This window comes from Arabidopsis lyrata, assembly GCF_000004255.2.
Source record: "Arabidopsis lyrata subsp. lyrata unplaced genomic scaffold ARALYscaffold_4, whole genome shotgun sequence".
Classification (NCBI taxonomy): domain Eukaryota; kingdom Viridiplantae; phylum Streptophyta; class Magnoliopsida; order Brassicales; family Brassicaceae; genus Arabidopsis; species Arabidopsis lyrata.
In genome coordinates this window covers 2058514-2072762 of record NW_003302552.1, presented here as the reverse complement: position 1 = coordinate 2072762, position 14249 = coordinate 2058514, and the positions used below count along the sequence as shown (strand labels likewise).

General features: G+C 31.2%; 1 protein-coding gene and 1 long non-coding RNA gene across 5 annotated transcripts; both read left to right on the top strand.

The window, feature by feature from the left end:
• The first annotated feature begins 1017 nt into the window (after nt 1-1017).
• LOC110228933 lies at nt 1018-2921 on the top strand. Of its 3 annotated transcripts, none has more exons than XR_002332436.1 (5): nt 1018-1479; nt 1589-1698; nt 1774-1953; nt 2113-2521; nt 2738-2921. It is a non-coding gene; the product is annotated as an uncharacterized LOC110228933 (long non-coding RNA). The 3 variants fall into 3 exon arrangements; XR_002332435.1 differs by having other exon boundaries at nt 1023-1479; nt 1793-1953; XR_002332434.1 differs by having other exon boundaries at nt 1026-1479; nt 1807-1953.
• A 1104-nt stretch (nt 2922-4025) lies between these two features.
• On the top strand, nt 4026-9899 carry LOC9316591 (BEL1-like homeodomain protein 4). 2 transcript variants are annotated; one of them, XM_021028500.1, is made up of 5 exons: nt 4026-4248; nt 4470-5508; nt 6288-6679; nt 8164-8224; nt 9177-9899. In XM_021028500.1, the coding sequence occupies exons 2-5, from the start codon at nt 4531-4533 to the stop codon at nt 9645-9647; spliced, it is 1902 nt and encodes a 633-aa protein (XP_020884159.1). In that variant the 5' UTR covers nt 4026-4248; nt 4470-4530; the 3' UTR covers nt 9648-9899. The 2 variants fall into 2 exon arrangements, with proteins under 2 accessions (XP_020884159.1, XP_002880524.2); XM_002880478.2 differs by lacking the exon at nt 4026-4248 and adding an exon at nt 4256-4355 and having other exon boundaries at nt 9177-9647.
• The last annotated feature ends 4350 nt before the right edge of the window (nt 9900-14249 follow it).

Below are 14249 nucleotides of genomic sequence, written 5' to 3'. Positions count from 1 at the left end.
ATAATTGTGTTTGTATCTATACAACGTCATTATAATTTATGGTTGGAATTAAATTTATAAGTATGTCCTTGTGAACGAATTAGAATTTTTTTTTTTTTAAAAAAAGCCTATACAGAAAACCAATATTCTAAAAAACGATATAAGCGATCGTCTAAACCGTAATTAGGCGCTAAAAGTTCATGTGACGTCTATATGACCTTTTCGACCGCCTAAAATAGCATAAATATAATTTTAGTGTTTTTTTTTTAATTTCCAACTACATAGGTTTAAATCTATAAGTTTTACCTCGATATACATGGTTATAACCGTTCATATGTTGTTTGATATAAATTAAAAAATATTTTTGTCTGAGTTTTGTTTATGGTTTAATTATTATTTTTTAATATATAGTTTATATGATTTTTATCTATAATATCATATTTATGATATTTTATGTTGTAAACGTTTTAGACGCTAGGCGATGGGTTACCGCCTGCTTCGCGTCTAGCACTTTTTTGAACACTGACGTAAAATTATGGTACGTCCGCAAAAGAATATCACACAATGTAAAATATTAACGAATATCCTTTAAAGAAAATGCAAAAAATTAAGATAACAAATGAAGGTTTCATATAATAGAAGTTTTCTATACTTAATCTTAATTTAAAATCAAAATATATAGTTAAGTAATTAATTAATAAAAGAGATAATTAACCGCAATTTTTTCTAATAAAAGATATTCTATTTAAAGCATGCAAAATAATATCTTTAGCATGTCCTAGAGCCCAATTTCAAATGAAATACCCCATTACACAATGTGAAAAAAAACTCTACAGTGAGAAGCGCAAAAGGAAGTAAACCGCATAACAGCAAAAGTATAAGTCACACTACAAGAAATGAAGGTATTAATAGCAGTATAGTATAACGTTTTTAACGGTTCTGCTATAGTTGAGTTTTAGAAAAATTTACATAGCGTTTTCGAAAAGGCAAACGCTATGATAGAATCACTACAAAAAAAATCCATATTGATAGCACTAGACGATAGCGCATTTTCATGAACTGCTATAATAGATGAGCTCGTGATTTTGGTTACTTTTTAATAGCACCTGATAAATGCTAAGACCGAAAATCTTTAAGCGGGAAACAAAAATGACCTATTCTGCCAACACTTAGTAAAATTACTCACTTAAGCCGCCAGTGAGCTCAAATCGATTAATCCTTTATTCACTCTCACATATGGATTCTCCTCATCGTCTTCTCCGTCGTGCATCTCTCCTCCTTCGTTGACACTTGCAACTCCAGCTCTTCATTTCACCTTCACATCTTCTTCTTCTTTAGATCTCTCATCTCATTTTCCTTCCTCTCATTCTTCTACTTCGTCTTTTCCTTTTCTCGCTTCCTTTGTTTCTTTCTATCTCTCTCTCTCTCTCTCTAGCTTCTTCCGTCACTTTTACTTATCATTACCCTAATTTTGCAAGGCGTATCAATTGAAATTGAAAAGTTGGTTAAAAACTCTAATTATCCCCTTCGTTCTCAGTTCTTTCAATCTTCAATTTCATAAAACCCTAATTTTTAACCTGTTTGTTTTTGGGATATTGGATTTGTCTAGGTTTTGGAATTGGTTGGAAACGCAGCGAGGGATAACAAGAAGACTAGGTTGGTGCCACGTCACATTAATCTTGCGGTGTGGAACGATGATGAGCCGAGCAAGTTGCAAAGGTTTGATTTTAGCCTAATTTTGTTAAGACGAAATTCAAACCTTTTTGGAGATTTGTGTTCTACCTCATGGAGAAGGTATTGTAATAAATCTTAGGGGTTCTGTTTTAGAGTTCTTTGTGCACACAAGGTTTTCGACGATTTGACTGTGAGACGGAAACCAAGAATATTAAAGTAACTAACTTGGATTTGGTTCAATTTTCGCTAAGGAAGAATGTTGGTGGCTGAGAGATGGAGATTCAACAGAGGAAAAGCCAGGTTCGTGCATTTAGTCATTTTGATTGTTTCGTGATTTGTCTTTCTTAGTGTGACAATCTCTTTAAGACTCTACGTAAAAGAAAATGTCTTTTTCAATTGTGAAAAAGGTTATGACGTATAGGCTATGCAACTTTTTCAATGTTCGATCTTTTAATTCAGGCTATTCATGGTAAAAAAACTTCTACAAGATGGAACTTGGAGTAAAAGTATGTATACTCTTGAACTCTAATGACAAAGAAGTCGGAAACATAAGCTTTAAGTTGATGATGATACACATGATTACAGGGAATATAGATAAAGTTTTATCATTATGCTTAAATATGTAAGTACTTGATTTGGGTTTTATGATTATCACCAAAGTTTTATCATTATGCTAAATTTTGAAATTTTTTAATTATCTATAAATTGACTTTCATCGGTGATAAACAAGAGTGCTAATTGTTTTAGTGTTCAATGTGATATTTTGCAAATGATCAAAAGGTGACCAGAGACCAGTAAATTAGATGACCTTGACTTAACACGAGACGAGCTACATAAGAAAGAGATTCTCAAGAAACTCATGTATGAGGTAAACTTTGCATCCTCCTATAGCATCTCTATCTTCAATTCTTATCACATTGTTGTCTTGTCTAAGAATGTGAGGCTATAAAGTAGGAAACATGGAACACTAAGATACATCATACATGTGATATATGTGACTAAGATTATTCAACATTTTTGATGTATTGCTTGATTAGCTGTTGATTGTTTTCACTTATGTAATGAGCTTTGGAGTTTTGTTCAGTTGGAGACCTTAATCATCTCATTTATGCAACCCTGATAGATGCAGTTCTTGGAGACCTTAATCAACTTGAGCATGGGGAGAGGAACATGAGAAAGCTAGTTAGGCTTCAAGAAGTTCGTCTCTTTCCTTCACCTCTAAAAGTTGCTTGCTTTTACTATTTTAAGCTAGCTGGCCTCAGGAAGTTTGTCTCTATCTTTGTTAGTTTTATTTTGTTTTAATACTTGGTAGCACTTACGATATTAGTATAGGATTTGTATTAATCTATTAATCTTTGTACTTTTACTTTTAAAATTTTGTATTTATACTTTGTAATAAACTATTGGTATTATGATTTCATATAATATAATAAAATATTGAAATTTTAATATGTCAATTTATCCAAAAAACCTAATAAATTAAAATTAAATATAATAAAAAAATTGATAAATCGAAATAATGTATAATACAAATGCTATTTTAGTGGAATAAAATTTTTTTTTCGGACATTGTTGTAAATTCCTAAATTAATTGTTTGATATAAAATTTTTTTTTTAATTATACTGGAATTTTAGCTTTACACTAAAAGGATATGAGAGATGCATAGTATAAGCTAATTGAATAAGTACGTACATGAAAAAGTAGTCTTAAATGACATAGGTGTCCCTAAAAAACAAAGACACACAATTCACACAAAAAAGGTAAACAACAAAGACACACAAAATCAAAAGAATAACTTAGAGGACATCATGGGAATATTATATTAGTATTTACTTTGTCAAATAAGCATATTATTTTATTTTTATTTTTGGCTCAAAATGAGAATATTATTGAAGCACAAAGATATGTGGAAGTATTTATGGTGGTGGTTTGGTTCATTGAGATATGACCTTTGGACTCACCTTATCTTCGCATTCTTTTTAGTTTGCTTTCATAAATTAGTTTCCAAATTAACTCCTTTAAAAATGTTGATATCAGCCGACATTTCCGTGATAAAAAAGTTTTTTTTTTCATTTATAGATAAATAACATATCGTTGACAAAAAAAAAAAAAGAAAACAGGGATAATTTCGTAATTTCTGTATGTATATAAGTTTTGTCTCTTTTTTTTTTTTTTTCATCATAAGTTTTGTCTTTCTTCCTCATCGTTATTGATATGGAATGGAAACCTTTGCCGATTAAAATTAAAAAGAAGAAGTTATATAAACACCTCATTTAAAAAATATAAAAATGATAAATCAAGATTTTAAAAATAACAAATAAATAATAAAGAAGATTGGTGGGTTAAAAAGGGAGGCGATGAAGAAAGAACAGCGACCTCTTCTTCTCTCTTCTCTCTTCCTTTCTCTTTGGGAGAGATTTTTATATAAGTTTTTGGTTTTCCAGAATTTGCTGAATAAAAACTCTCACTAACACAGAAAAATAAAATAAAAGAGAACTCAAGAAAAAGAAAGCTAGAGAGAGAGATATAGAAGAAAACGATAGCTATAAGCTCATCATCAATCTTCTCTTTCTTTAATTCTCTGCAACTCCAAGGTACTTCCTCTCTCTCTCTATACCATATATGTAGATGATGACCGAAGCTGAAAGTGAAAACCTTAAAAGAGTTACAAGAAAGAGATTGGAGAAGAAAGAAAAAAACTGTATAATACCTAGTTGACTCCTCTCTCTCTCTCTCTCTCTCTCTTTCTTTTTCTTAATTTTTTTGTATTTTTTGTGTTATATAAGATTTTCTGTGTATGTCTGAATCCTTACAGGATCCAAGAGGTTTGGAAAGAGAGAGAGATATATAATGAATAACAAGAATCAAGAATTGATATGGGTTTAGCAACTACAACTTCTCATCACAAGATTCATCATAATTCAGATTCTTCTATGTCACAAGATTATCATCATCACCAAGGAATCTTTTCCTTCTCCAATGGATTCCATCGAGCATCATCAACCACTCATCAAGAGGAAGTAGATGAATCAGCCGTCTCCGGTGCTCAAATTCCGGTTTATGAAACCGCCGGAATGTTGTCTGAAATGTTTGCTTACCCTGGAGGCGGTGGCGGCGGCTCTGGTGGAGAGATTCTTGATCAGTCTACAAAACAACTACTAGAGCAACAAAACCGTCACAACAACTCTACTCTTCATATGTTACTACCAAACCATCATCATCAACAAGGTTTTGCTTTCACCGACGAAAACACTATGCAGCCGCAGCAACAACAACATCACTTCTCATGGCCATCTTCCTCCGATCATCATCACAACCGAGATATGATCGGGACCGTCCACGTGGAAGGAGGAAAGGGTTTATCTTTATCTCTCTCATCTTCATTAGCCGCAGCTAAAGCCGAGGAATATAGAAGCATTTATTGTGCAGCCGTTGATGGAACTTCTTCTTCTTCTAACGCATCGGCTCATCATCACCAATTCAATCAGTTCAAGAATCTTCTTCTTGAGAATTCTTCTTCTCATCATCATCATCAAGTTGTGGGACATTTCGGGTCATCGTCATCATCTCCCATGGCGGCTTCTTCATCCACTGGAGGGATCTATACGTTGAGGAATTCAAAATATACGAAACCGGCACAAGAGTTGTTGGAAGAGTTTTGTAGTGTTGGAAGAGGACATTTCAAGAAGAACAAACTTAGTAGGAACAACTCAAACCCTAATACTACCGGTGGAGGAGGAGGCGGCGGATCGTCGTCTTCAGCCGGAACAGCCAATGATAATCCTCCTTTGTCTCCGGCTGATCGGATTGAACATCAAAGAAGAAAGGTCAAGCTACTCTCTATGCTTGAAGAGGTAACAACGTTTTCACATTTATTTTTCTCTAACCAAACTTTTAATGAACCGTTCTAATATGATTGAATTGATCAAGTAACCAATTCCATATCAATCGCTAGAAAATTGATTTTTCTTCGTGATATTTTTTTTTCTTATACAATTAATTTGAATCAACCAATATTTCAAAAACTATATATATATGATATTTTAAATTTTAATGTATTGAGAAAGACCGACTGGTACAAGAGCACGACACATGCTCTAGTTGGTAAAGCCTGATTACGCAATCCTACCATCACTTATATAATTTTTCTAACTAATATCATTATACTGGTGTTATGGTCTAATTTGATATATTAATGCATATTTTGTGTCACGCGTTTGGTGGCATCGCTTAATCAAATTTAACATAAGAAATTAAATTATGATTGGTTAAGTGATTTAGTCTTCACAACCACAAATTTTAAATTAGAGCTTCCTTCTCCATATAAGCTAGCCACCTTTCCCTACGTAACCAAAACTAGTCCTTGAAGTTACTTCATTATTTATCTTACAATTTAGTTTGTAGTTGACATTATCTTATCTCAAGAATTTAGTATATGATGTTCCAAGATACCATAAATTGTTAATAAGAGAAGAAAACACATTGAACTATTGAAGTATGTATGTATAAATAATATCTAAACGAAATAATCTTTTGATAGGTTTGTATTTTATTTTGAAAATTGGGCTGATAACAACAAAACAAAAATTCATCAATGTATATATAGTTAATTTCCTTAAAATTTAATTTGTAGGTAGACCGACGGTACAACCACTACTGCGAACAAATGCAAATGGTAGTGAACTCATTCGACCAAGTAATGGGTTACGGCGCGGCGGTTCCGTACACAACATTAGCTCAAAAGGCAATGTCTAGGCACTTCCGGTGTTTGAAAGACGCGGTAGCGGTTCAGCTTAAACGCAGTTGTGAGCTTCTAGGGGATAAAGAGGCGGGAGGGGCTGCGTCCTCGGGCTTAACCAAAGGCGAAACGCCGCGATTGCGTTTGCTAGAGCAGAGTTTACGTCAGCAACGAGCGTTTCATCATATGGGTATGATGGAGCAAGAGGCATGGAGACCGCAACGTGGTTTGCCTGAACGCTCCGTTAATATCCTTAGAGCTTGGCTTTTCGAACATTTTCTTAATCCGTAAGTCCATTTTCTCATCCCTTAATAATCAATAATACTTACCTACTCTTATTCTCCGATACAAATATAATTAATCTTCTTGAATATTGACCATATATTATAAAATGTGGACTACTACTAGCTAGTATGCATTGATACCAAGACTTTAACTGATTGATTATATGTTTATTAAAATTAATTTATGAAAGTGACAAATTGTTTTTTCTTTCTTCAAACTGACTTGGGTATTGCGGGAAGAATATTTGATTTTCAAATTTTCAGTAAAAATTAAAAGTTGCTGATTTTTGAAAACCAAAATAAAAAAGTAAGTGCTATTTCTTCAGTGAGTTTGATTATTTTTTTTTTATGTTTATTTCTACTAATCAAAATTCAAATATCAATCTTTTTTTCCTTGATGCTACCAATTGAGAGTCCAAATTAACAAGGGTAACAACGCATTGACCTTGAGACTTTCAAGAAAATTGTTTGTTTATGTTTCTATAAATGTAGGTTGTTTTGCATGGCAAAAGGGTTTAGATAATTAATGCAACAAAAGAAGTTTGCAGAGTGAGATCACAAACTTTTATGCTTTGGGATCATAATAGCATCCTAAGGATTTCTCTGTCTCTGCCTAACCTTTCCTTTATAGTTTTTCTTTCTTTAATTTGCTTTAATTCATGAGATTATTGTTTAAAATGCCATTTTTTTGGAAAAACTTACGAAAATGCCATTTTTTGAATAGTTTACGGATTTTGCCATTTTTTAACACTTAAAAATGTACGTATTTATGATTTTTTTTGTAAAAATACGTACTTTATACCAAATACTAAACCCTAAGAACAAATGGAACAGACTAAATCCAAACATAACGAGTGAAACGCATGTTAAATCATATTTTTGGAGCTTGAAAAAGGGCAAAATCCACAAACTATTCAAAAAGGGGCAAAATCCACAAATGCCATTATAAAAAATGGCAAAATCTGTAATTAATTCATAATTCATTCCACATACTATTATCAAAAGAAGTAACAATGCCATTAACATAACTACAAAAATAGGTCTCAGATTTGTCAGTGGTGCAGTGTCATTGGTATATTGCCTATTAAGAAAGACAAAAATAAAAAAGAGGGAAAAAAAAAACTAAAAAGCTGAAAAAAGCAATTTCCTCTTTCATTATTCATCAGTACTTTCTCTATTTAATGTCTGCAGAATTTTACTATTTTGTTGTTAGTGAAGTAAAGAAGAGAAGAGTTGTACAGATAAATATTTTGCTTTATGATGAAAAATAAGTGAAGATACAAAAATAAAATCAAATGCTTCTTCTATTCTGAGATCAGCTTTTTCTTTTGTCCCTTAGATTCTCACGCCCTTGTAAGAAGAAAGTTTGTACCTTTTCTTGCATCTACTTGATTGTGTTTTTCCTCTCTCTCTAAACAAAAAAGAAAAATAATTATTGGGTTTAGGGTTCTAAAGATTGTGAAGTCATTTTCTGGTCTCTTTCTCAGGTACCCAAGCGATGCTGATAAGCACCTCTTAGCACGACAGACTGGTCTATCCAGAAATCAGGTCAGCCTTTATCTATCTATAATATATAAATATATATGTTGTTGGATATAATATGAGTTTTTATACTGATCATACAAGAACCCTTTTTAATTACTCATTTACATATATGTACTTAATTAACAATTTACCATATATATCAATCATTTCATCATGCAAAATCTGACATGAGTGGCTTCATGTCTATTCTCTTGCATGGGTTTTGAATATCATGAAATCATTTTTTTCTTGGGGTTCGTTTTCTTCATTAAATACATTATCTACACTTACAATACACATGCAGTATACAAAACATAGGAGAGAGAGACGTAAATACTTAACCCAAAGACAGTAGTATTTCTCAAGTACATGAAAGTATGAAACTTTCATTTCAATTTTAACTATCAGATCTCAAAGTCTTGTACCCAGTAATTATTTACATCACAGCTACTGTAGTACTATAATACACTCTTGGCTCAAATATCCACTATATTTTTTCATTTCAAATTATTGTTTTAAAATTACTTTTTGTTTTAATATAAATGTTGTTTTAGATTTTTATCTAAAATTTTCATCAAAATACATAATTTAACATCAAATAAAAATTAATTATTTTTGTAGGACTATAATTAAAATTTTAATATGTACCTTAATTCTATTAGATGTCTCAAAGGGAAAACATGTTTCATAATTTGTGCTCCCTTAGCCAAAAATTTTTTATTTCATTTGTTTAACCTAATTTTCTTTACAATAAATGACTAATTCTTTTATAGTTGCATTGATACTTAATACTTATGAAATAAATGAAGTATAAAAAATATCAAAACGATATAATGTAAAAAGGAGTATTTCACATTTCCTAAATAAGTTCTTTTTTCCTTCTAAAAATTAAAAAATTCTTTAAATAATCTATTTAAAACTTGCTTAAAAAGTAATTATCTTGGTTAACATTGGTCCATATTTATCGTTTTTTCAGGTGTCAAATTGGTTCATTAATGCTAGGGTTCGTCTATGGAAACCAATGGTAGAAGAGATGTATCAACAAGAAGCAAAAGAAAGAGAAGAAGAAGCAGAAGAAAATGAAAATCAACAACAAAGAAGACAGCAACAAACAAACAACAACGACACGAAACCCAACAACAATGAAAACAACTTCACTGTCATAACCGCACAAACTCCAACGACGATGACATCGACACATCACGAAAACGACTCTTCATTCCTCTCTTCCGTCGCCGCCGCTTCTCACGGCGGTTCAGACGCGTTCACCGTCGCCACGTGTCAGCAAGACGTCAGTGACTTCCACGTCGACGGAGATGGTGTGAACGTCATAAGATTCGGGACCAAACAGACTGGTGACGTGTCTCTTACGCTTGGTCTACGCCACTCTGGCAATATTCCTGATAAGAACACTTCTTTCTCCGTTAGAGACTTTGGAGATTTTTAGTCTTCTTCGTTTCTCAATATATTAATCAAAATTTTATTATAGTGAATTTTTCTTTTTTTTTTGGTTCATCGAAAATATGTTTTTAGTCTCTTCACATACTTTTAAATTTTCCTTTTTTCTGTCTTTTCTGTCGTAAGAAGAAGAGAGATACATATATCAAGTGATATCCTATAGCTACCAAAGTTCTATATATAACTATGCACAAATTTTTATTTTATTATTTATGAGATTGATATCCTCACATTTTGTAAAGTTTTGTTCATATTAATACCCCTACCAAATTTCTGTAATTTTTGTTTTAGATAATGTAGATATTTTTTTGAAATTATAATTGTGTGTGGCACTTATTGGATTCTTCCATTTGTTTTTACTAATGAACGACAACATGGTCTAAGGAAAGCGCCAATGATCAATTAAAGTCGCATCACTTTGCTTGTTTAATCAAATTAATCATCTCAACTAATCCCTACTTACTACAACTATGAGCTCCTTAATTTAGTAATGGCAACAAATTATATTTGCTAATTGCTACACTTAATCGACTTATTAACAAAAAAATAGTTTAAACGTGATATTTTTGTTTAAAAAGAAAATAAATCTTGTTCCATTAATGATATTTTAAAGTTTTATTTTCTCCAACAAAACAATTTCCCTAAAACTCCATAGGTTTGGTTACATGTCATATTGGGGATATGTCAATCGAGACGTAGACGTTTTCATTCGCACAAATGGACATTAAGCTCATTGCCATGGTGCTACTCATTACTTTCTTTTTTGTAATAGGATTCATTACTTGATTTGTTTACAAAGGGTTTTCTTAAAAGTCACTCAATAATTTTAGTAAACAATAATATATACGTTTCACCTAATTCCTTACAAATAATGAATTTCTATTCTAAGTATTTATATACTCTATTAGGAGAATATAATGACCCTATAATTGGCAATATAATTCTTTTTTTGGTTTGACATTTCACGTTTTAATAGATGTACCCGGAACAGTAGATAGGGAGCATCATACTTTCAAGTTAATTTATCTCCACCGGTTCATATAGGTAATCAAAATTATAAACAAGATTATAAACTACACTCAAACAAAATGATTTTGTGAATCTATTTCCGTCTTATATTTTTATGACTAAATAAAGGTGCAGCCTGATCTTATAAAATCATAAATGCATATGATATTAATTTACTCAATACATTTATTTCAAACTTAGTGGTCCATTTTTTAACCCTTCTTGTCTGATCACTGTCCTTTAGCTACCATACTCTTTAAAAAGTATATTTAAAATAGAAATTTATATGCTGATTTATTTCATTATTATTTTTTGGCTGGTATACGAAAACACAGATTTTATTTTGTCCTTTGTTATAGGAAAAAAAGAAAAGAAAAAAGAAAACTAAATGCAGATCTGAACGTGACAAGAAAATCAATATGCATGAGTGTTAGATTCTTGATTTTAATATTGGAGGCCCTGCCTTTTAATGATCCATACGCAAGCGTATTATATTATTTGCTGTCAAATTCATTGACAGTCTCTGTGTCAATGTCATGTTTATAATTTGTTTTGCATGGTTTTAGCACGCATGATGGAACTTTCTGTGCCATGCATACATAACAACATTTCAACAATATCTTTTCAAATTTTTATGTTTTCTCATGCGAGTTAATATAAGTGGTTAAGCTGGCCTCGCAAAATTTGGGTTCGTGTCAACTTTGAACACACTATAATTTCCGCGTATACTAAGAAAGCTAGTATTTGTTAAATAACGCAATTGGATTGTTTCTTTTTAAAATAAGAAGTATAGTCTGGTTATCTAGCAAAAAAAAAAAAAAAAAAAAATAGTGATCTGATGATTTCCCAAAATAATCATTCTGTTTTTATTTTTTAATGAATTATTTTTTAAAATTTCTTAACTGTAAAACAATTAATTTTAAAAATATTGTTAGTATTTTTGTTAAATTAAATATTCATATATATACATTTGCTTCTTCTTCTATGCTTAATATATCATGTACAGAAATGATTCAATTAATATTTCATAGAGAATATACACTAGATTGCAAATTCTAACCTATTATTTTCAAAAACGACGAATGACAAAATTATATATAAATAAGTTAGATCATTTATCACATATGTTGTTTATTAATATATATATAATCTTGCGCAGATTTTAACAAGGGATTATTGTTGATTTTGCCATTTTTTATAGAAATCTTTTGAAATTGCCATTTTTAATAAAATCTTACGGATATGCCATTTTTAATATTTAAAAATGTACGTATTTCGGTTTTTTTTTGGTAAAAATACGTAGTTTATACAAAATACTAAACTCTAAGAACAACCACAACCGACTAAACCCAAACATAACGAATAAAACGCATGTTAAATCATATTTTCGTAGACTGAAAAAGGACAAAATCCATAAACTATTCAAAAAGGGGCAAAATCCACAAATGCCATCCAAAAAAATGGCAAATCCATAATTGATTCTTTTAACAAATATCATGTTATTATTCCTTGTGATATAATATTTTACATGATGTCACATTTTTATTTTTTTCAATAAAACGCCAAATAAAAAGACATCTTTTATATATTGTTTTTGTACCACATATCTTATTATCAACTTTAGCCAAAATTTTGGCTATCTAGCAGTTAATTCCAACTAACTTCACTAAGCGCACTCCCATGTCTCTGCCCTATATATTAAAGAAATTATACAGAGAAGTTAACTGGGGTTAGACACTTAGAGCATCAGCAGTGGTACAAGCAGGTGGGTGTGAGTCTTGGGGTGTAGGTATTAAAAAAAACCAAAAAATTGTCTCTCTCTTCACACCCGGGTGTAAGTTTACACTCGGGTGTAACACTTTTTCTCTCTATCTCTCTCTTTCTTTCTCTTTTTCTTTTCTCTTTTGCTTTAAATTATAATACTAAAAAAATATTTACACTCACACAAACACATTTGCCACTGCTGATGGTCTTAGAGAATAGAAATTTTTTTTGGAAAAGAAGTAAAATTGTTATAAGAGAAAAAGCTTCAAATTTTTTATTTAGAATGATATTTGAACGATGACAAGTGGTTAGTATTTGTTTGTGATCCTTTCTTTAATCTATGGATCCAATCTCTAATGATTTAGAACCTATTTCACCACTAAATTAGGTTAAAATATGTCTTCGAACTTAACGCTTTCGCATAAATATCTTACCCTTTTTTTTCTTATAGATATCTTTTCAGTTTTGAAAACTTAATTTTATATTGTGATAGAATTGCAATGCTTGAATTGAATGGAGTAGAAGAAGAAGAAATCAACTTTGGGGGGTCCTAAGATTTTCTCCGGTCTAAGAATTAGAAGAGAGGTCGGTCCCATTTGAATGGTATTGGGCTTGGGCCCATACCATCACGGAATTTAGCGATCGCCGAATCCGATGGCTACCCCATCAGACACTACCAGACTTTATGACCAAACAGGTCCCCTCACTAAAACCATTAATCAAAATTGTTTAGATATTCGACCTCACAGATACATATTTACATATGAACAAAATTACATATTTAATCAAAGTGTTGGAATTTAGTTTATTTTTCGGAATATTATATTCTGTATAGCGAGCACATGTTAAACATATGGACCCTATAACAGAAGAGTAGAGCCAGGCCCGGCCCTTCACCCATTTTGGTGAATCATTTGTATTGGGCCTCAAATTTCCGAAGCCCATTTTGTGAAGAATTTTTTTTTTTTTTTTTTTTTTGAGGCCCTAAAATTATGAAATAGGCTTCAAAATTAGTAAAAGAGGCCTCAAAAATTAACAAAAAAGCTTCAAAATAGTAAAAGAGGCCTCAAAAATTAACAAAAAAAGACTTCACAATTAGCAAAAAGGCCTCATAATTAGCAAAAAATCTTTAAAATTTAAGAAAAATTGTTAAATAAAAATTATAAATGCCCCATAATTAGCAAAAAAATTTTTTTTAGCAGTTTCTACTTTTAAAAAAAACCCCAATTTTTTTTTTCGTATTTGGCCCCGGATTTCACCGGACCGGCACTGAGTAGAGCTATGATTGTAAATATGGTTTCGTCATTTAGACATTTATACATTTTACATTGGTTATCTATGAATGAGATCACAATGAAGATATACGAAACATGATTCCTCAATTCAGAAAATAAAATTTATAATTATTAGACTTGGATATATTGGTTGTTTTCTAAATTGATTGATGAACCATTGATTCATATCTATCTTTTTGAATTATCTTTTTCTTTAACTCTTTTTGGGTAGTGTTACCATAGGAAGTTAGGAACACAAACAACACTGATCAAAAATATTAAAGGAGTATATTTAACCTAATTAACGTGAATAATCTATTAAAACATACTTATTTTAATATATATTTTTTTTTTGAATGTAATGTTAAATTATATTCAAAAAAAAATAACAGTTTTTGGGTACATAGTTATGCAAATGTGTGCTGAAAAGCTTAAAAACTAGGGATACATGGATTTGGACTTAGTGTCTTGATGCAAACCAAGCTTGTAGGCTTGAGTTGAATCTTTGATCGCCCGCCGCCCGAATCGCAGAGAGTTTGTTACGA